Source organism: Artemia sp. Qi Xiang Cuo, chromosome 20, assembly GCF_049724085.1.
Source record: "Artemia sp. Qi Xiang Cuo chromosome 20, ASM4972408v1, whole genome shotgun sequence".
Lineage (NCBI taxonomy): Eukaryota > Metazoa > Arthropoda > Branchiopoda > Anostraca > Artemiidae > Artemia > Artemia sp. Qi Xiang Cuo.
In genome coordinates this window covers 33,779,497-33,802,053 of record NC_142813.1, presented here as the reverse complement: position 1 = coordinate 33,802,053, position 22,557 = coordinate 33,779,497, and the positions used below count along the sequence as shown (strand labels likewise).

General features: G+C 37.4%; 1 protein-coding gene across 2 annotated transcripts in view; it reads left to right on the top strand.

The window, feature by feature from the left end:
• LOC148940128 (congested-like trachea protein) overlaps positions 1–22,557 on the top strand; it is an 83,016-nt gene that overhangs the window by 9,380 nt on the left and 51,079 nt on the right. For both annotated transcript variants that reach the window (XM_089106276.1, XM_089106275.1), the window contains exon 2: positions 12,659–12,788. In XM_089106276.1, the coding sequence (XP_088962402.1) occupies positions 12,678–12,788 (111 nt within the window). In that variant the 5' untranslated portion in view covers positions 12,659–12,677. The remainder of the gene's footprint in view (positions 1–12,658; positions 12,789–22,557) is intronic.

The following is a 22,557-nucleotide window of genomic DNA, read 5'->3' as shown; positions in this document are numbered from 1 at the left end:
AGAGATCCATTACGGTAAATATTGAGAGAGAACATTGATTTTAGCAATTTGAAAATTGCAACTCTTATTGCAGGAATCTTTTTTATTTCAAAGGGGGTATTAGGAGAAATTTTAAGGTAAATTCCTAAGTTTTGGGAGGGAGGATCTTGGGCGGGGAGAGGGGAAATGCTTTTGATTGGGGAGACTTTTTTCATTTTTTTAGAGCTTCTAGAAAGAACCTCTTGAAACCCATTATCATCATTTATAGTGACATTAGCCCCTACACTGATCATTGTCCTATTCTCAGAATTGGAGCTATCATGTGAACTTTGTTATAATGAGCTTGACCAGCCAAGATGGGTATCAATTTCACTGGTATTTGGGGTGGGATGTGGGGGGAATTTTTTTTTTGAGGAGTTCTATGCATTGCCTATTGGAAAAAGCTTTAAACTAAAACAAGAAAGGATATTACAATGATAACAGACCGTCTGCACTCTGCTGTGGCGAAAACTTCACCATCCACAAAATAAACACCACAGTATGGCCCTGAGGAGGATTTTGAGCACGATTGGTTTGGTACAACTACTGATAAATTGGGATAATAATTCACAAGAAATTTATTTTAAATTTCTTAAAATGTTGCTGCTGTTGGCTAATATTTTAGTCAGGCATGCTCCTAATATTTTCCTACTTCAAGAAACTTTCTTAAAACAGGAGAATACTGTCCATGATTTCAAGAAGTACAATATTGCCTGTTGGGACAGAGTCCACAAAACAGGTGGTGGCCTTCTGTCACTTGTGAAAAATGACCTAGCTTTTAGAATACATGACCCCAGTCCACAAGGGGAAATGGAGGTAGGTATAGTTGACATAAAACTACTGGGAAGCAATAAGTGGATTAGTATTGCTAGCTGTTATGCCCCAAAGACAAATAAATTCTCCCTGAATCAATTCAAACTGACTGTGAATGCATGTGGCTCTGTGAGCAAAATTAGTGGTGACTTTAACCTACACCAGAGAATATGGGATTCTGTATCACCAGAAGATCCAATTGCAACCCCTCTAACCAATTACATCCTGAAACCCATAAATAAATTGTCCCTTGTCACCCCCAAAGACCTAAATACACGGCTGAACCCTCAGACAGGCAATTACTCAACCATTGACCTCACTTTCACATCAACAGATATTATAAATAGTGTAGAAATTCAGAAACCCTGTGACTTTGATTCCAATTCCAACCATGAGGTTTTATCATTAACACTAGAGATCTATCCAGTAAGGTCAAGGTACCAACCAGTGAAATTCTGGAAATTCCAAGACAAACTGTAGAATTCTTGGAAGCAGAACTTATATCACAAGGCTACAGAAATTAAGACAAGTGATAAGTCAGTGGAATCATTATCTTATAATATTATTTCAGCTATCATAGCTTCTTCAGAAAAAATATTTGGTTACAAACAACCTCATCCCAAGAGATAAAATTCCACTCCTGGATGGAACAATAAATGCCAGAAAGCCTACCTAGAGAAGAAAAAAGCAAAAAATAACTTCTTTAGATACCCTTCAATTGAGAATAAAATAGTTTTCAAGCAAAAGACAGCAGAATTCAAAAAGACACTAAAGACTGAGACACAAGATGGATGGAGAAGGCTCATTGAAGACAAATTTGGCCACAACACCCCTGTTCGAGAGCTATGGAGGAATTTTCAGGTTTTTTCAGGTAAAAAAAAGAAGAAAACTCATCCCTGCAGAAATACAGATGGAAGGACTACAGAATTTTCAACCAATGGGAAACTTAATCTCTTATTAGAAAAGTTTCTGAATGTAGATACACCATTACAGTTCACACACCATCAACTCAGTCTCAAAAACGGTACTGTTCCATTTTCTCACTTCAGCTTTCAGGAAGTTAAAGACACCATTTCAAAGCTCCAGCCTGGTACAACCGGCCCTTATGAAATTCACAATTTGATGTTCAAAAATTTCCCAGATACATTTGTTGAGCTACTGACAGGGTTATTCAACAGATTTGTCATAGAGTCATCAATATCATCTGAATGGAATAAGGCAACAGTGATCCCACTTCTCAAGGCAGGAAAAGACCCTACGCTGGTTGATTCATACCGCCCCATATCACTCACCTCTTGTGTTGCAAAACTAATTGAGAGGGTAATAAAACAAAGAATTTTAACCCCATTATCAGACCACATCCAAATTGAACAGCTCGGGTTTCTCCCTGGAAGGAGCACCACAGATGCCTTAGTTAAGACTAGAGCATCTGATCAAACAAAGGTTCAAAAAAGGAAAAGCAGTTCATGTAATATTTTTAGACATGGAATCAGCATTTCCTAGAGTAGACATGAGGCAACTAATCAGAAAGCTATCTGTAATGGGATAACCAGACCTACTGGTAAATTGGATCCACCAATTTTTGATGGAACAATTCTTTGTTTTTAAGGTTCAGGCCTCCCTTGGTGGCTCCTTCTCAGAGTTTAAGAGGAAAGCCTTTGACATTGGACTCCCTCAAGGGGCTGTTCTAAGTCCACTTCTCTTCTCAGTTTATTGTGATGATATAAGCCTGGAAAATGTCTTTGGAGCAGAGCTTTTTCTGTATGCTGATGATATTGCTGTTGCAGTTGTGGGGAGAGACCCTTTATGCTTACAGTCAGCCTCAGAAAAAGCCATAGATATGCTATCAATTTGGGAAAAAGGTAATAATATGGTCTTCTCAAGCCATAAGTCAGTCAGTGTGTTTATCCACAAAATGCATAACCTGGCTGCTTTCAAACCACTGGTGAAACTGAATGGACAAGGGATTGTGATTGCAGAACATGCACGCTTACTGGGAGTTGTGTTTGACCAAAAACTGACATGGAAACCCCATTTGGATGAGCTGATTGGCAGTCTCAAACAAAGACAAAACTTCATTAATGTTCTCTACCTTGGAAGAAGAAGAACCCCCACAGCCTTTGCTTCAACTATTGTAAAGTCAGTAGTGATATCCAAGATAGACTATGGATCATTTATATATGGATCCACCAAGAAATGTCTCCTGAAGAAACTTGACACTACCCTCCATGCAATCTTACAAAGAGCCCTTGGCTGTCTAAAATCAACTTCTATTGCAGCTATGTACTGTGAAGTGGGGATCCAGTCCCTTCACTCCAGAAGAAAATATATCCTTGCAAGATATTTTGCAAAGAAGATAAGACTCAAGAACCACATTATCTACAAAGGAATCATCAACCACCACGACCTTGATGTCCGCTGCAAAGCAACTGAGATTCACTTTTTCCAGAGAGTGCTTTGCCATCCAGGCATGGAAGAGTTCATAGCGAAGGGGAGACTGACTGTTAATTTGGATGGTGATACTCCCAGCGCCTCCAAAGGAATTGGCGAACTGAATATTCATAAGATTAGCATTGGAAAAAAGGAGGAACTTCCCAAAACACTGATGCAAATTATCTTCCTGTGAAAGTTGGAGGATATCAGGACTACACCTAAGTTTACACAGATGGCTCCAAGACAGAAAAAATGCAGTTGTGCAGTAATTATACCCTCCCAGGGCCTGTCTCTTTCCTACTGCTTACCCCCCCTTCCTGACAATTTTCTCTGTAGAACTTATGGCAATTAAATTTTCTCTTCAAGCCAAATAGAGAACAAACATCAGAAGTATATTGTCTGCACTGATTAATTGTCAGCTCTGGATTACCTTTCACACCAGCAACACCAAGCAAGAAATGGTTCCACGGTTATTGAAAATTTAGCAAAACAACTAACAAGAAAGAGTGGAATATATCCGTCTCGTATGTGTAGGGTCCAATACAGTGTTACATAAAAGAGAATGAACTAGCAGACAGATTTCATTACAATCCTTTCAACTGGGTCCGATCTCTCAAACCCCTATTGCTAGTCTTGAATTCCTGTCTTCGATCAGTTCAAAAATTTTGGAGGAAGAAGAGGCTTAGTTCCGTTCTTTCCATACCCACCTCCTGGATCTCTATAATTACAAGCAGTCGTCAAAAGAAATGTACCTCTGATTTTGCGTCCTTTCAACTTTTCTCTTTCGTTTTAAATGTGGCTATTCAAATACAATATCAACAGTATTCTGATAAGAAATGGCATCATCTCGAAACTGTAACGCATATGGAGTATATAAAGACATGCATCACATCATCTTCAGCAGCAGAAAATATGAGAAAGAAACGGAAATACTAAGGAATTGCTCTGAAAGGGCATTTAAGGCATTCACAATGCGCTCTGTTCTGGGCCATCACACTTCTCCTCCTTGGGCTAGACGACTTAGCAAAAACCTTTTAAGTATATTTGTTAAGACTACTGGTCTGGTTTATTTCCTATAGGATTTTTTTTTTTTTTTTTTTTTTTTTTTTTTTTTTTTTTTAGCTCATTTTAGAGACATCATACTTAGTATATTTTTTCCTTTTTTACCTATGTTTTATCAGCTTTTTTATAGTTGGTGTATTCGACAAGAGTGATGCATTTTTGCATTATTTATTTTATTGTGTTATAAATGTATTTTATTTGTTTTATGACAAAGCAGTGCTGAATTACCCTGATCCTCGTTTTCCAACGGAGGCATTTGCTACTTGTGAATAACCCCCAATCAATAGCACAAAAAGTGATGCCTGATCTGGCTCAATGAATGTCGACTGAAGTGACACCCAAGCAAGCTATTGTTTATAGAAGGCACAGAATAATTGAGTGATACGAACGCAAATGACCAATTGGTCGAACGCGTCAAACCCCAAACAATAACAACAATCACAGATCTATCAGTCTGAGCTCTGCCCCTTCTTAAATTATAGAAGGCATGGTAACTGAGGTTGTCACATAACACCTAATGGGTAACAACCTTCTGCAAAACTGCTTGTAAATTTTTGTTGTTCATATAATTGACTTACAAATAAAGTAAACATAGGCTACCGCTTGATGCCTTTTTTTATGCTCTTTCCAAATATAATAATCATTTTTGTTATAAATGAATTTTACCCCCACCCCTGTATATACCAATTTCATGTATATATTTGCACATTAGGGTGGGGGTAAAATTTATTTCCGATGTAAATGAGAGGTAAGTTAAAACTTTCCCTCAAACCCCTTCCCTTGTCAGACTGAAAACTGAAAACTTTCCCTTGTCAGACTGAATTTTAAACTAGAATGCCAGCAATTAATCAAAGAAGTCATTTACTGGGTTATGGCCTTTCTGACAGACAGAACACAAGTTGTTGTTGTCTATACTTCTCATGGCTCACTAGTTTACCCCAACCAGTGAAGAGTAAAGGGCACTTGGCTTGGTCCAACATTATCAACATTTATATTAGTGATGTCCCAAGTTGCACAAACAAATAAAATAATCTTCTATGCTGATGACTCGAAGCTTGCAGGGATGGCCAATAATGCTGAAGCAATAGTCTCCATAGGAAGACCCAGCTAATCTAGACATTCAAAGAAGCTGCTCAGGCCTTTAATCAAAACTCAACATTGTCAACAGTTTTTTCCTTCATTGGGGTCAACCATTAGAACAGTCTCTCAGATACAACAGTCTCAATACCCATGGATGAAGCTTTCAAGAAATAACTGGATGTTGAGTAGAGTGGTGTTCCCTAGAAGTACCTGTGGGATGAACCGGATGTTTGGTCAACCACATAATTAACTATGAAGCAATTTACATATCAAGAAGGATCATAGTTTGCTCTGAAGTGCAAATTAAGGTAGCAACCTTACTCAATGGTCAGATAAGTGGCTGCTACAGTACAATACTGAAAAATGCAAGGTGTTCCACATATGACCCAGCAACTGTCAACAACATTATTCAATGAATAACCCAGTCTTGTCAGCCACTCCAATCTAACACAAGAAGGAGAAGAGCATGATCTTGGTGTTAAGGTCAACTCCCAGCTGAAGTTCCACCAGCATACCCTCTTTTCTGCTGCAAATACAGGGAAACATCTTGGCAGTATCAAAAGAACATTTTTCAGCTGTAACCAACATGTTGTAGAAAAGTTGTATTCCTTTATGGTATGGCCAGCACTGTAATTTGGTATGACACTGGCCTTTCCTCAGTTCAAGGGAGGTAAAAAAAAAAACATGAAAGTATCCTGCAGCATGCAACCAAAATACCATACAACTTGAGAGCACTCCTTTACCATGAGAGGCTTGTAACCTTGAATATTCCCATCTTGGTTTACCAAAAGGAAAATGGTAATGTCATCACAGCTTTCAAGTATGTGCAAGCCAACCCTTTGCTAAAGCCTTTTTCCCATAACCCCTAACCAGAGATCCTAGGGGAACTCCCAGGAAACTACCAACTGCAGAGAATGCTACCACTTCCTTTCCAACCATGTTCCCCGCTATTAGACCTCCTTAAGCAACCAAACCATCCGATCTCAAACCCTGGAGCTATTCAAGCATGGCATGGACAGGGAGCAGAGGGTTTACGCTGGGATGCCCCAGATTCCTTAATCAAACTTTAAAGTCATCACTTTCAGGCATATTTGAAAGACCCCTTCCATGCCTGCATTACGGAATTTCAGATAAGGTAGGTAATTATTATTTTCCTTAGTGTTAATAGTGAAATGTTATTTTAAAAGGAAATTTGCAGGAATTTTTAAAAAGAGCCTAAAACCCCTCAAAAATGACATCACAGCAAAAACTGATGTCATATTTGAAGGGCTTCTGGCTCTTTTTAAAATCCCTGCAAAATTGTTTTCATAATAAAAAAATTACTGCTAAGACTGATGAAAATAATAATTACCATTCTTTGATCAACTACAATGGCAATTTTTTCCCATTGGCCAGGTTGCTTTGGAAGCCCTTTTTTAAACTTTTGGTTACTATGGGCTGTTTTGAGCCTTTTCCGGGTTCAAAATGTAATTCTCCCCATAAGCAATTATTGAATTATGAAAGAGCATAAAAACCTTGTTAAAAAAAAAATCAAGAAATATATTCACTTTCATCCCTGTTAAATTATGTTGTCACCTACAAATATACAATTGCCATTCCTGAATCAGCTACAAATGACAATTTGTTCCCACTAGACAGTTCTTTTAGAAACAAATTTTAAGACTTATAGTTACTATGGGCTGTATTGAGCCTGTTTAAGGGCCCTAATAGAATTTGCCCCAGAAGCAACTATCAAATTTGGAAAGAGCATACAAGAAGGCATCAAGTAATGTATTCACTTTCTTCCTAGTTAAGTTATGTAAGTGTATAAATTTACCAAATCAAGAAATGGAAAAATGAATAGGAAATATATAATTACTACTTCTACAACTAACAACTCACCAAGCTGCCTGAGGCCAACACAGCTATGCATGCTCCTCCTCCATCCCAATCTACTCAAAGCCTCCCTTTTTACACCCTCCCAGGAAGTTCCCGTTCCCTTTAAATCTTTCTTAATTATGTCCTCCCACCCCAGACAAGGATGATCTGCTTTCTGTTTAGACCTAGACAGTGTGCCAAAAAGGACAATCTTGGGGTTCTGTAACCCCGACCCTGTATGCTTCCAGTTTCAGGAGAAGAAGTTGATTCTGTACTTTATCAAAGGCTTTTGCTTGATCAAGCAATATGACATCCACCAGAAGGCCATCATCCAAGAGTCTGGTCACAAAGTTGTATGATTCAACGAGGTTTGTGTCAATTGCTTCACACAAATTAATAGCATATTAATTGCTTCACACTTTAATTCATCCCTTGAAAAGATAGGATACAACCCTGCTTAACTTATGATTTCTTGCCAAACCAACTACTAACCTCACTTCCTACCTTAATTGCAGCAATAACATTCTCCTACATAGCACAAATCACTTTAATGTACATGTCAGGTAATCCATACAAGGGTGGGGCCTTCACTAAAGGTTTTTTATCAGTTGAATCAGCTCCCAGTCTATAAAACTGAGGACTAAAGAGATCTGATGATTCAGATGCTTCTCAAGAATCAATCAAAGAGTGAAATTTCAGTCGGTCCATTTTCTACCTTTTCTGAAACCACCCTGTTCTTATCTGAAAACTTCGTCTGCAACATCGCTTAGTCTAATAAGTATCATGATACTAATTTATTTGTTTCCTACAGAAAGCATGCCAATGCCTCTGTAATTATCACACAATTCTGATTTTTCTTTTTCATTGTTGTTTTTGCATTTTCGCCAGTTTTCATTTAATCATATGATTTTTTGACCCTGAAGTCCGGATTTGGTCCTTTGTGGGCCTGTGATGGTGATTTTTTTTTTAGAATAAATATCTTATCTATCTACCACCTTCAATTCCATTATGCAGGCATGAAAGGAAGATTCCTTGTGATACGTCTGCCAGTGATGACTTCAAAGTTTGGTTGAGAATTCTGGGATGTCCCAGTATAGACACCACCCCCTCTGCTCCCAATCCCTGTCCACACCATGCTTAAATGACTCCAGGTTAATTCATTCTTGTCAATCACGCTCATTTTTGTCACCTTTCATAGGCAGCGCTAGCGCTGCCTAAGTAAAGAACGATGTGGGCACAATATGATGTTTTTTTTTTGTTTTTTTCTCCATACCCGGGCACTTCATATCGAAGGAGTCGTCGTAGAAACTTCGAAAAGGGCTCATTCTATTGGAAATTTGAGTGACTAGTGCCCTTTTTAACAGTCGAAAGGGATTGGAGGGCAACTAGCCCCCCCTCCCACGCCCGTCATTTCCCCAAACACATCCAAAAAAAATTTTGAGATAACCATTTTGTTCAGCGTAGTTGATTTCCAGATAGAAAAAAATGTTTTTGAGGAGGACACTCCCCCACAACCCTCTGGGCAAGGGTTTTTAAGTTATGCGCTTGGGGCATATAAGGTTTTTATAGAAGGCGTTGTCGTAGAAACTTCAAAACAGGCTCATTCGATTGGAAATTCGAAGGGCTAGTGCCCTTTTTAATAGTCGAAAGTAATTGGAAGGCAACTAGCCCCCCCCCCCCCACGTCCATCATTCCCCCAAACATATCCAATCAAAATTGTGAGATAGCTATTTTGTTCAGCGTAGTTGATTTCCAGATAGAAAATATTTTTTTGTGGAGGACACTCCCCCACAACCCTCAGGGCAAGGGTTTTTAGTTATGCCCAGGGGGCACGTAAGGTATTTATAGAAGGTGTTTTCGTAGAAACTTTAAAACAGGCTCATTCGATTGGAAATTCAAAGGGTTAGTGCCCTTTTTAATAGTCGAAAGTGATTGGAGGGAAACTAGCCTCCCGCTCTCCACGCCCGTCATTCCCCCAAACACATCCAATCAAAATTTTGAGATAGCCATTTTGTTCAGCGTAGTTGTTTTCCAGATAGAAAATATGTTTTTGAGGAGAACACTCCCTCACAACCATCAGGGCAAGGGTTTTAAGTTATGGCCAGGGGGCATACAAGGTTTTTATAGAAGGCGTTGTCGTAGAAACTTCAAAACAGGCTCATTCGATTGAAAATTCAAAGGCCTAGTACCCTTTTTAATAGTCGAAAGTGATTGGAGGGCAACTAGCCCCCCCCCCCCCATATGGCCTTCATTCCCCCAAACACATCCAATCAAAATTTTGAGATAGCCATTTTGTTCAGCGTAGTTGATTTCCAGATAGAAATATGTTTTGAGGAGGACACTCCCCCACAACCATCAGGGCAAGGGTTTTAAGTCATGCCCTGGCGGTATATAAGGTTTTTATAGAAGGCGTTGTTGCAGAAACTTAAAAACAGGCTCATTTTATTGGAAATTCAAAGGGCTAGTACCCTTTTTAATATTCGAAAGTGATTGGAGGGCAACTAGCCCCCCCCCACGCCCTTCATTCCCCCAAACACATCAAATCAAAATTTTGAGATAGCTATTTTGTTCAGCGTAGTTTATTTCCAGACAGAAAATATGTTTTTGAGGAGGACACTCCCCCACATCCCTATGGGCAAGGGTTTTAAGTTATGCCCTGGGGGTATATAAGGTTTTTAAAGATAGGCGTTGTCGTAGAAACTTCAATAAAAGCTCATTCGACTGGAAATTTAAAGGGCTAGTGCCCTTTTTAATAGTCGAAAGTGATTGGAGGGCAACTAGCCCCCCCCCACACCCATCACTCCCCCAAACACATCAATTAAAAGTTTTGAGATAGCCTTTTTTTTCACCGTCGTTGATTTCCAGATAGAAATCATATTTTTAAGGAGGACACTCCCCCACAACCCTCAGGGCAAGTATTATAAGCTATGCCCTGGGGGCATATAAGGTTTTTATTGAAATCTTTGTCGTAGATACTTGAAAAAGGGCTCATTCGATTTGAAATTCATTTTTCAGGGCAACTATCCCCCCTCTCACGCCTACGTTTTCCCCAAACACATCCAATCAAAATTTTTAGATAGCCATTTTTTGGAAATTAGGTCTTTAAGGATGACAATCCCTCCCCCACAGCCCACAGGGCAAGGGTTGTAAGTTATGCCCTGGGGGCATATAAAGTTTTTATTGAAAGTGTTGTCATAGAAACTTCAAAAAGGCTCATTCGATTGGAAATTGAAAGGGCTAGTGCCTTTTCTAATAGTTGAAAGTGATTGTTTAGCGACTAACGCCCCTCTCACACCCACCATTTTCCCAAACACATCAAATTAAAATTTTGAGATATCCATTTTGTTCAACGTAGATGAAAGTTCTGGAAATTTTGTCTTTTAGGGGGATAACCCCCTCAGAGTCCTCAGGGCAAGGGTTTTAAGCTATGCCCTTGGGTCATATAAAGTTGTTATTGAAAGCGTTGTAGTAGAAAATTCAATAGGGCTCATTCGATTGGAAATAGGCGTGACTAGTGCCCTTTTTAATAGTCCATAGTGATTGGAGGGCACCGATCCCCCCCCCCCCCACTCACATCATTCCCCCGAACACATCCAATCAAAATTTGAGATAGCCATTTTGTTCAGCGTAGATGATTTCAAGATGGAAAATATGTTTTGAGGAGGACGCTCCACCACAACCCTCAGGGCAAGGGTTTTACGTTATGCCTTGGGGGCATATAAGGTTTTTATAGAAGGCGTTGTCGTAGAAACTTAAAACAGGCTCTTTCGATTGGAAATTCAAAGGGCTAGTACCCTTTTTATTAGTTGAAAGTGATTGGCGGGAACCTCGCGCCCCCCCCCCCGACCCATCATTCCCCCAAATACATCCAATCAAAATTTTGAGATAGCCATTTTGTTCAGCGTAGATTTTTTCCAGATACAAAATATGTTTTTGAGGAGGAGACTCCCCCACAACCCTCAGGGCAAGGGTTTTAAGTTTATGCCCTGGGGGCATATAAGGTTTTTATAGAAGGCGTTGTCTTAAAAACTTTAAAACTGGTTCACACAGTCCAGATTTTTCAAAGGGTGTATGTTGTTAAAAATTGCTGAACATTTTTCTCCAGCATACAAATAGCAGGCCAAACTATAAAGTGTTTAAAAAAATGAAAAGACTTAAAGTATTATTTTCTTTTTCCCTGAAAAGACTATGTCAATATAAAACGAACAGAAATTAATTAAAAAAAACTTTCTCCACCAAATAAGTTTTTCAAAGAAAAGTAAAGAACTCCATTAAACAAAAAATGAATAAAAATCAAGTCAAATAATCTACCAAGCTCGAAACTACCACAAATCAGCATCGATAAATAAATGAAACCCAAAACGAACAGAAATTACAATAAAAAACCCGAGTCAAACTCAAAACGAGCGAAAATTAACATAAGTTGGGCGCAAAACCCCTATGCCCTCCCAAGGCCAGAGCAAAATTTGTACTTTACTGAAAAAACATAAATGAATGTGCATTGTCAGTTTAATATACATATACTGATATTTAGTAATCAAAATGTTAAAATGATTGATTTATTAAAGTTATAAATGTAAAAACATTTATATATTTTTTTCAGTAAAGGGCAAATTTTTTTCTGGCCTTGGGAAGGCATAGGGGTTTTGCAGGGGTTTTCCTAGAAAGCAGTATTGAACCACATTCTTTTTACAGCCTGTTGTTTGAAATACGGTCTGTCAGCTGGGTACCCAGAACAATCCTTAAGCAATTTCTCTGGAAAACATCTAGCAAATCGTCATCCACTTTTCAGAGCGCCCATGCGTCAGAGCAATATTTGACCACTGTCATAACTGTAGCTTCGAATATTCTAATCTTGGTTTTCAGACTTATCTTCCTATTCTTCCAAACTTCTTTTAACTTTAAAAAACACCCTGAGCCTTGGCTATTCTACTCTTAACATCTTCACTGCTCCCATCATCTTTACTAATAATACTACCAAGGTAAGTGAAGCTGCCCACCTGATCAATGTCTTCATTACCCAACGTCACCTTTTCATCTTCACTTATTCCTAGCCTTAGTGACTTAGTCTTCTCAAATTTAATTTTCAAACCTGTTCTAGCACCCTGAACTCACAAAACCTCTAAAAGTTTATTCATTTTACTCATACTTTTATCCAGGATGCTCAAACCATCAGCATAGTCTAAGTAAAGGACAGTATTTCTTCCTTATTTGATTCTGTGGTCTGTCATTGCCTTTCATGTGCTTCTTAAGACAAAGTCCATCAAAATGATCCACATAAAGGGGTATAGAACACAACCCTGCTTAACTCCTGATTTAATACAAAACCAGCTGCTAACCTCATTTCCTACCTTAACGGCAGCAGCTCTTCAGTTTTATTCTTTCTATTTTGCAGTTAGAAATCTATCTTGAAGATGACTGAGAAAAAAGGCGCTCAAGCTACAAGTCCGTTAAAAGACTTCATGGCTGGTGGATTTGGAGGAGTTTGCCTTGTACTCTCAGGGCATCCTTTTGACACTATCAAGGTAATTTGTTTTTCAACTTTATTACAGTCATAATTTAAACCTATTAGATTTTTTTTGTGTAGGAGGTCAGTGTTAGTGCATTTGTTTGTTGTTGTTTTTTTCCTCAACATTTGCCATGGAAGAGCACAATCAAACAATTATAATTCAAGGAGTAGGAATTCATTCTTAGAGTCCCCCAAGCTTGAGGGACTGACAAAGAATTTTTTAGACCACACTGACTTTCCATTTACAATTACAAGAAATTGAAAACATTGAAAATGGGTAAACAGTTTTGGTGAGGTGGTTCAAAACGAAAAAGAAAACTTTGTTGGGCCAACAGTTCTAGAAGTCTGAAATTTTTGGCTTCCCATCCAGAAGTCTCTGTCAACAGGTTGAAAAAAGCCAAAAACTGAAATAAACTTAGCTTATACAAACATATAAGGAAAAGTGAGAGAAAAAAAAATGTAAATGCTTTACACAATAAAATGAAAGAAAACTCAAAGCATTTTCTTTTTTCTCGCATTTGTTTGTTTAAGTTTTAATTTTTTTGGGGGGGAGGGGGGATATAGGCTTCTGGATGCGAAGCTGCTTCCTCAAAGAGGCCCCAAATTATGTTAGGCTAGGGCCCTGCATGGTCCAAATCTGACCATGCTGATAAGTATCCAAAGCAATTCTTGACTATATATTGAAGTTGCTGGCTGGAATATACTCATGGGCGCCCATAAGGGGGGGGGCAAGAGAGGGCGCCAGCCCCCCCCCCCCGGTGGAATGACGGTGTCATATATTTGTATTAATTTAAAAAAAACTTTCCAATGAATAAGTTTTCAAACAAAAGTAAAGAGCTATTAAGCCCAAAATGGGCAGAAATAAAGTCAAATAATCTTCAAAGTGTAAAACTTCTACAAATCACTATCAACAATTTAAATGAAACTCAAAGCGACCAGAAATCATGATAACTTTCATAGTCGAACTCAAAACGAGCAAAAATTAACTTTACCAATGCTGAAAACCTTAACGTCTTTTCAAGACAAGGAGATAGATCAGCCTTTAATGAAAAAAAAAAATGACCGTGGATTTCCAGTTGAATTTACAGATACTGAAATTTATTCCTTAAAACAAAAAAAGGGTAAAAAAAAAGTGATGAAAAAAATTTTGTTAATTATTTAAGCAAAAAAAGTGAAAACATTTAAACATATGTTGTTTTCAGTAAAGCGCCAATTATGTTCTGATCTTGAGAAGGCATGGGGGTTATAAGCCCCACTAATGTTAATTTTTGCTCATTTCGAGTTTGACTCCGCTATTTATTCTAATTTCTGTTCATTTTGAGTTTCATTTATTGATTGATAGTGATTTGTGGTAGTTTTACGCTTGGACTTGACTTCATTTCTGCCCATATTTGGCTTAATGGAGCTCTATACTTTTCTTTGAAAAACTTGTTTTGTGGAAAAAGTTTTTATTAGATTAATTTTTATTCGTTTTTTTATTGATAAAGTCATTTTCATGAAAAAAAAAAGTTTATATCTTTTCGGTTTTTTCTATAAAAATTCAAAGTTTGGCATAATTATGGGGGTTGGACATTCCCAATCTCCCTAAAGACATAGTTGCTTGACTGTTCTCCTATGCTGAACAAAATTAAGAACATAATGAGTTTATGTTCTGTCGTTCGTTTCTTTTTTCTTTTCTTTCTTTTTTTTTTTTTGTTTAGCACTGAGGACGACTTGGCGGAGATCCTTGTTGAAATATTTGCTTTGTTTCTTCGTCTTCATGGTTCACCACTTGCTGAAAAACAATGCTCGTTTTTTCACCTTTTTTTGATTTGATTTTTTCTTTTGTTTTTTTCTGTCCTCTCCGAGTTTAATATGTCATGTATACCCAGTGTGGTCTTAGAATGTATTTATATTGAATGTGTCTGGGGAAATGATTGGTGTATGGAGGGGAATGACCTCCAATTACTTTTGACTGTTAAAAGGCCAATAGAACTTCTGATTACCAATAAAATGAGCCCCCTCTGAGGTTTATACATCCACCCTTTCTATAAAAAACTTTATATCCCCACAGGGAATAACCTACAACCCTTGCTCTGAGGGTTGTGGGGGGGGGGGGTGTCATTCTCAAAGTCATAATTTTTGGGCTTTAAAACGACACGGAACAAAATGGCTATCTCAAAATTTTGATTCGATGTGTTTGAGGAAGTTATTGACGTGAGATAGAGAAACAAAAGATTTTATTTTCAAACGCCATAAAAACGGTCATGCCGATCAGCGGCAGTTTTTTGTCATAATAAGACGTTAAGCATATGAAAATCACAGCCATAGCCATCGTCATGCAAAAATATACATTGATTCGAAATATCACAGATTCAAACTAAAAAGAGTCAAACAGAGTCAAGTTTAAAAAGAATAATGAACTAAAGAAAATAAAAATATACAATTATCAACGAGTGGGTGCAGAATTAAAAATCTTGACGAACGAGGGAACAAAACTACTTGCGTACCGTATATGCCGCGCTGGTACCGGCTGAATTGTTGGTACCGGTTGAGTTACATTTCGTGGTTGCCTTTGGCGCGAAGGGAGATGCTCAGGGGAGAGGATTCCACGAAGCTGCGGATTTTCCGAAATACCGACACCAAATTTAAAACACAATTCATCACGGCGTATCGATAGAGTTTTAAGTGAAATTTGTTTCAAAAGGGAGCAATAAGGGGCTTTGGGAGAGTTTGATACTACCAGAAGAGCTCGGTACTGGATCCTTTCCAGGTGGTCCTTCTGGTCCGAAGTCAGACCGTAATGCCAAACGGGACAAGTATATTCTACCGCGGTCTGACAAATGTAAGAAAACTACGCAATAGGTGGGGGTTGGAACACCATGTCGAGCAAGGGGTTTTAAAGAAAGGATACCCAGGTTTGCCCGTTTGATCATCTCGTGTGTCTGGTTTTCCTACTTCAGGTCATGTGACGTGGGGGAGGGGGAGCTGGTTGCCCTCCATGAGCTCCTTTGAAGTTCCTATGACATTTCTTTCTATAAGAAGTGTCTTGGTGTAAAATAAACAATATATTGTGCCCACATCGCTCTTTACTTAGGCAGTGCTATCGAGCTGCCTATGATATTTTGTCTTGAGATTTCAATTACACAGCACTGGAAGTGTCAATTAGGCCAGGTAAGCCCCGCCCCCCTAAAATTCAGTCTATGGGCGCCCATGAATATACTAAAAGTCATTTCACAAACTTATCTGCAAACAGAATATTTGCATTAGTGGTTGAATCGTATAACAACCAAAACAAGAGTTAAAAGCAGTAAGAAAAATTGATCAACAAACTAATATTATTAATATGTTGTTTGATTAAATGTATTTCTAGTTCATGATAATAAAAGTAGGGGAAATGTCAGACCCTAGAAAGGCTATAATAAGACAATTAGCTTGCTTTTTGTCGCCATCAAGTTTATTTGAGATCCTAAATTCTATTGTTCAAGTTCTTTATTAATCAATAAAAAATGTTTTCACAAAACTATCAAATTAATGACCCACGGGGAGAATAACTCGTGTGTGGGTTTATTCATTCAACAATAAATAAATAATACTATTTGCAAATCCTGGAATAAAAAGATTGCTCTTTAACTCTCCGTATGGTAACAACAAACAAAATCCGAATAAAATCAAAATAACCTGATAAATAAAGTGAAATGAGGAGCATCCACCCTAGAAAATAAATCAAATTAATAATTTATAATTAAGTGATTCACTAATATGATTTTATTATTAACCAAAGATTTATTCAAATCTACAAAACTATGAAATTTATTCCAATTATATATAATACTATGCCTTGGTGAAAAACGGGTCCTTTCAGATTTTATTAAAGCCTGACGGACTACAGAACTGCCACGGGTGTATGCCGTATGCCAACATGCATGGAAAACCTGTTTAGCATCCTGAAAAAATTTATTATGCAAATAAAAATACTCAGGCAAAAGACCTTGAATGTGTTTAATCGTACAAAGAACAGAATGGAATGAAGGGGAAAGATCTAGTGGAAGGATATTTGAAATTTGGTACATAATTTTCGTTGACAATTTACAAGGGTAAGAAAAACTGCTAGGCAGGCAATTTTTCAATAGACGCAGAGCTTTATTTTGTTGCCTCTAAAGAGGAAGAATATGAGTTTTAAAAGTATTCAAAAAAATAATGGGACAGTAATTTATATATGAATGCACTAGAGAATGATAAAGAGATTTCAGGACAAAAGACGGCAGAAAAAATTTCAGGTGATTCATCATTCCAATTTTTCTTGCCAGTTTCATTCGAAGATAAATTGCATGGCTTTTAAATGATAAACTTGAATCCAGTATCATCCCAAGATATTTAATAACATCAACTCTTTCAATTTCAATAGGTACGCCCTGAATATTAATCATCATAATTTCCGGTGCTGTTTTCCCAGTACGAGAGAAGATGATGAATTTTGTCTTAGTACAATTAATAGTCAATTTATTTCGCGAAAACCATAAGATAAGCCTCTTCACTGCTGATTCTAACCTAAGCTTCAAAGATCTAGAGTCGGGGCTGCTGACATTACATGCCGTGTCATCGGCGAATAATGTGTTAAGGTCAATATCTTTGATGCTATTACTGATATCATTAACATAGATAAGAAATAGGAGTGGACCCAAAATAGAGCCTTGTGGGACTCCAACTGACTGAGATTGTGATACTGATGAGGAAGAAGTATCGCCTTCGTCTACATACTGATTTCGGTCTTTTAGGTATGATATTACTAAATCATTAACTGGGCCTCTTATGCCGCAGTTATCAAGTTTAGTATGCAATATTTTATGGGAAATCGTATCAAATGCCTTTTTAATGTCAATAAAAATTGTAGCAGGAATATCACCTTTGTCGAGGGCATCATGAATAAACTGAGTCATTGCCATAATAGCGTGCTCAGTAGAGTGAGACTTCCGGAAGCCAAATTGCATCGGACTAAAAAATTTAGATTTCATTAAAAAGCTGATTACTTTTTTAGCAACTTCCCAAATGAAGATTGGATTGAAATTGGCTGATAGTTTGCTGGGTACTTTGGATCTCCTTGTTTATACCTAAGAATAGTTATTGCAGACTTGAAACAAGAAGGAAATTTTCTGGTTTCAAAAAAGATCTTGAACACATGGGAAAGTGGGATTACAATATTTGGTGCTATGCACTTAATAAGATTAGTCGATAACCCATCAATCCCCTCTGAAGATCCATTCTTTAAGAGGTTTGTTGTAAGTAAAAGTTCATCTGGGGTTAAAGGAGTAAGAAAAATGGAGCAATTGTGAGACGAGGGTAGATATGATTGAAAGTCCTCTCCAGTTTCATTATCCAGATGACGGCCCAGGTTATTTCCAGCAGTTGACGCGGTTTCCCCGCCAATTTTCACAAAGTGTATATTTAATGCACTTATGACTTCCACTTTCCCTGTAGCCAGTTTAGTTCCATCTTCAGCTATTAATTCATCAGGAAGATCATGGGTCTTATGCTTTCCTTTTCCTAAGCACTTATTAATTATTTTCCATGTCTTCTTAGGGGAACCTTCTGCTTCAACAAATGCTTCGGCGCAGTAGTGACTTTTTGCTGATCTTAAAATTTTTGTTAAATAATTTTTGTATCTGCGAAATTCAGCTAATTTAATTTCAAATGGATGCATTAAGTATGGCTTATATAACAGATTCTTATTTTTTATTGATACCAGCAATCCAGGAGATATCCAAGGCTTAGTCGGCTTTATACTATTTCTTCTTGGTATTTGGCGGAGAGGGAAAGCATTATTGAAACAAGGGTTAAACTGATTCACAAAAAATTCAGCAGCAAAATCAGGGTCCGAAGACTCTAAACAAGAAGAAAGATCACTTGAAGAAAGCAATACTTTAAGTTTGCTTAAGGAGTTTCTGTTAGTCATTCTCATTTTTTTCTTTTTTTTTAGTAGGCCTATTAAACTCTGTAGTCAAGTGAAGATCGGTCACAAGCATCAAATGGTCTGAAAATTCTTCAATAACCACATCACTAGACTTCAGTTCCAGATTCGTAAACAAATTATCAATAAGGGAAGCAGAATCTTCCGTTATTCTTGTTTGGACTCCATAAGCTGGTAAGAGACCACCGGACAGGCAAACTGGTAACAAGTCAGCCCCGTCAGAAGAGATTCCATGGAAATTACCACTTGAATTATTAGAATTATATAAATCAATGTTAAAGTTACCCAAGATAACTATTTTTGGATACTTTTCCGAAGCAATGAGCACAAAATCATCAAGAAATTCCATGAATTTTGAAGCAGCAGAACTTGGAGGCCGGTAAAAAACACAACACAAAATTGTCATGCCATTTACATCTATTTTAACTGCCAAAAATTCAAACGCCATTTCAAGATATAGGTGATCAAATTCACTCACCAGATCTGACTGAATTGTTGATTTAATGAAAGGAACCTACCCCTCCCTGTTTTTTATTAATCCGATTCTTATGAAAAAAAAATAATCCTGTATATTAATAAATGTCTTTGTCGAATCATTTAACAATGTTTCACAAGAGGCGAAGACATCTGTATTATGATGAGAAATAAACAGGGATATTCGATCAAAAATATTTAGTAACCCGCGACAGTTCAAAAATACCATTCTAAAATTAGCGCCTTTATTTAAAACTTGGACAGGGAGTAGATATTTATTTTTAGGGATAAAATGAACCATCATTATAAAAAACACCTTCATCCTGGCATGAATTCTCAAAGATTTTACTTAAATCTAGGAGAAATTACTCAAAGTTACGGAGTATATTATGCATTATCTCGATAGTTGGTACGATTGTTGAGACGAAGTGACTTATCAAACGCACAGAAAGTCAAAGAAGACACAATTGTTACCAGAACTTCATCTGAAAGAGACAAACATAAACAAAAAACTAGAACTTTATAACATAAAACCTTATATAAGAAAATTCGTGAATAGTATGGCACAAAGTAAGAAAATTAAATATAACAGTTTTGGTAACAAAAAAAAAAACAAAGAAAGGAAAAACCACATAATACTCATTATGATACTTTTGCGAACGGTCCTCCGAAAATAAGATAATCATAATCCTCAAACAATCATAAATTATCAACTAACTTAACAACCAGAGCACTAAACACAAAATAAACAAAATACTCAAAAATCTTACAAATCTAAACCCAGGTTACTACTATCCTATTTACTTATTGATCAGCACTCTCTCATATCACCGAAACATTTTTTTTTATCTCAAGTCATACATGTGTTTCTTTTTTTTTCATCAGAGAAGCAATAATCGTTCCATACTTCTTCATCTTTTTTGCTCTAGTGAGGAATCATATGCGTAAGGTGTTAAGTCCTGGAGGAAGGTCCGTGCAAATTTTTATTCCAGAGCCCTTAAGCTTCGATACGTTTTGCATAACTAGATAAGCTTCAGCTTCATTCCTGGGCCTAATTAGCACTGGATTAACTGCCGGTTTACGTGACTTACTTTGATAACGGTGTCTATTCGTTATATTGACAGTTTTTCTTCCTAAGCGGTAACATTTTTTAATTGACACTAGATGACGCAATTTTTAAAGTATTCTTAAGTAGATCTTTCACGTGAGCTTCAAGGGATTGATTCCGATTAATATCCGTCGGTAAGCCGTGTATGATCAAGTTCGAACTTCTTTCTTTCACTTCAATTAGTAGCATTTTACGCTCGAGCAACGAGTTCTTTTTCTTTTGCTCTTCAAGTGACCTCTCTAATTCGGCTATTTTTCTATCTCTTTCTAAAGTCTCATTCTTTATCTCCTGTATTTCAGAAGACAAATTGTTAACTGCTGTTATTAAATCACCCTGCTTACTAAGTAGTCGGTCTAATTTTTTCGTTTTGGAGCTCATTAGCTTGGCTTGGGATACTGGAATATTCATTATATAATTTGGCGATATGCCCGAACTCAATTTTTTTTTTTTACATCATTAAACGAGACTTACTTGCAAGGGGGGTGATTGACTACCCCCCGAAAAATCCATAAAACGTGTTGTTGAAAGAAAAATTCTGTTGAATAAATTTCTCAGATGACAGTTCAAGTATCCAATAATTGCGCAATTTTAATCCTTTCATTCACTCAAATGTTTTTCGATTAGGATAGCTATTTATTTCATATACTGGTCTTCACAGTACAGGAGCTAGATTCATACTGAAGCTAGAAGTCCGGGCCTTAGTCAATAGTAAAAAGGGATGACTAAATAGCAATGTGGAGAGCAATTTCTCTCCAGTGTATTTTTTTTCTTAGCCACTTCATGTAGATCTGATAAACTTAGGACGGGCCTCATTTCAATAGAAATTCGAAGTTATAGCTGTTTTTAATGTTCATAAGTGTTTCGAGGGCAATTAGCCATCTCTAAACCCTTCTTTGCCCCAGGCTAATGACTTAACCCTCCCCCCCACCTATAGCCTCAAATTTAGATTTTGAGGTATCTATTTACAAAAGGATTGAAAGGTCCGACAAATTTGCATCCTCTAAAGAAAAGGCCACAAATTATGGGAATGCCCCATGTTACACAGGTGAATTTTAGTAGAAAAGGTTAGCCTGTTGCACATGTTTGAGTCTGGAATTATGCAAAAAAATATAAATGTGTATGTTTGGGTAAACGTATTGGGCTTGTCACTCCTCCATACCCCGTCTCCCTTAACCTGCTCCCAATATTTTAGTAGAGGATTAGTCACATTGAACCTCTTTTGCAACTTGAAACTCAATCTCAGTGTTTTTTCAATTAGCATTCTCAACCACAGGACAAAATAAGTTAAGCTATAGCTTTGGACTGATTTGGTGTAGAAGTTTTATTTTGACACAAAATTGGGGTAAGTTCTGATACGAAGGAAAACAAGTTGAATCTTGAATGGGCGTGACCCCCCAAAAAGACATTTACTCTAACTTGCAACCAAATTTGGCTGAGATTGATAGATCCATTCTGCTAGATGTTCTTGTCACAAGGATTTAAGAATCCAGACCCGAACCCTTAAAATACAATAGCTAAGACACTAGATTTTGCTAGTTCCAGACAACATTTGGTGAATATTCCATTATCTTTTATATTAGATGTTGTAATGACATACGTTTGTAACCCCAGACGGATTGTATCTGAAAATCCAGAATTCCCAATCGGGAAAATTGTTATTGATTTCCATAAGGTATGATTAAGATAAAGTCAATAGGTTTGGTAGATGTTTAGAAAACACGAAGTTAGGGACCCCCTCCCCATGTCCTTAGTTGAGTTAAGATTCTTTCTGGACTACCCAAAGGTACAACTAAGACAATAGCATTAGCTTCCTATCAAGTTTGGTTTAGATGTTGCAAACTGTTATGGTAGGTGTGTAAATGACAATATTCTAGAAGTCTATGAGTTGGATTGCAGCTGCACTACTTTTGGACCAGAGTCTAATATCCATACGAAATTTCTTAAAATTCGGTCAAACTCGAGAATTCGAAATTGCGATATGCTATTTTTGTGATGTAAGCCATATAGGCTGTACATAAATCATAGGCAGCGCAACCGCGCTGCCTAAGTAAAGAACGATGTGGGCACAATGTATTATTTTATTTTTCATACCAGGGCACTTCGTATCGAAGGAGTTGTCGTAGAAACTTTGAAAAGGGCTCATTCGATTGAAAATTGGAGTGGCCAGTGCCCTTTTTAATAGTCGAAGGTGATTAGAGGGCATCTAGCCCCGCCCCACGCCCATCATTCCCCCAAACACATCCAATCAAAATTTTC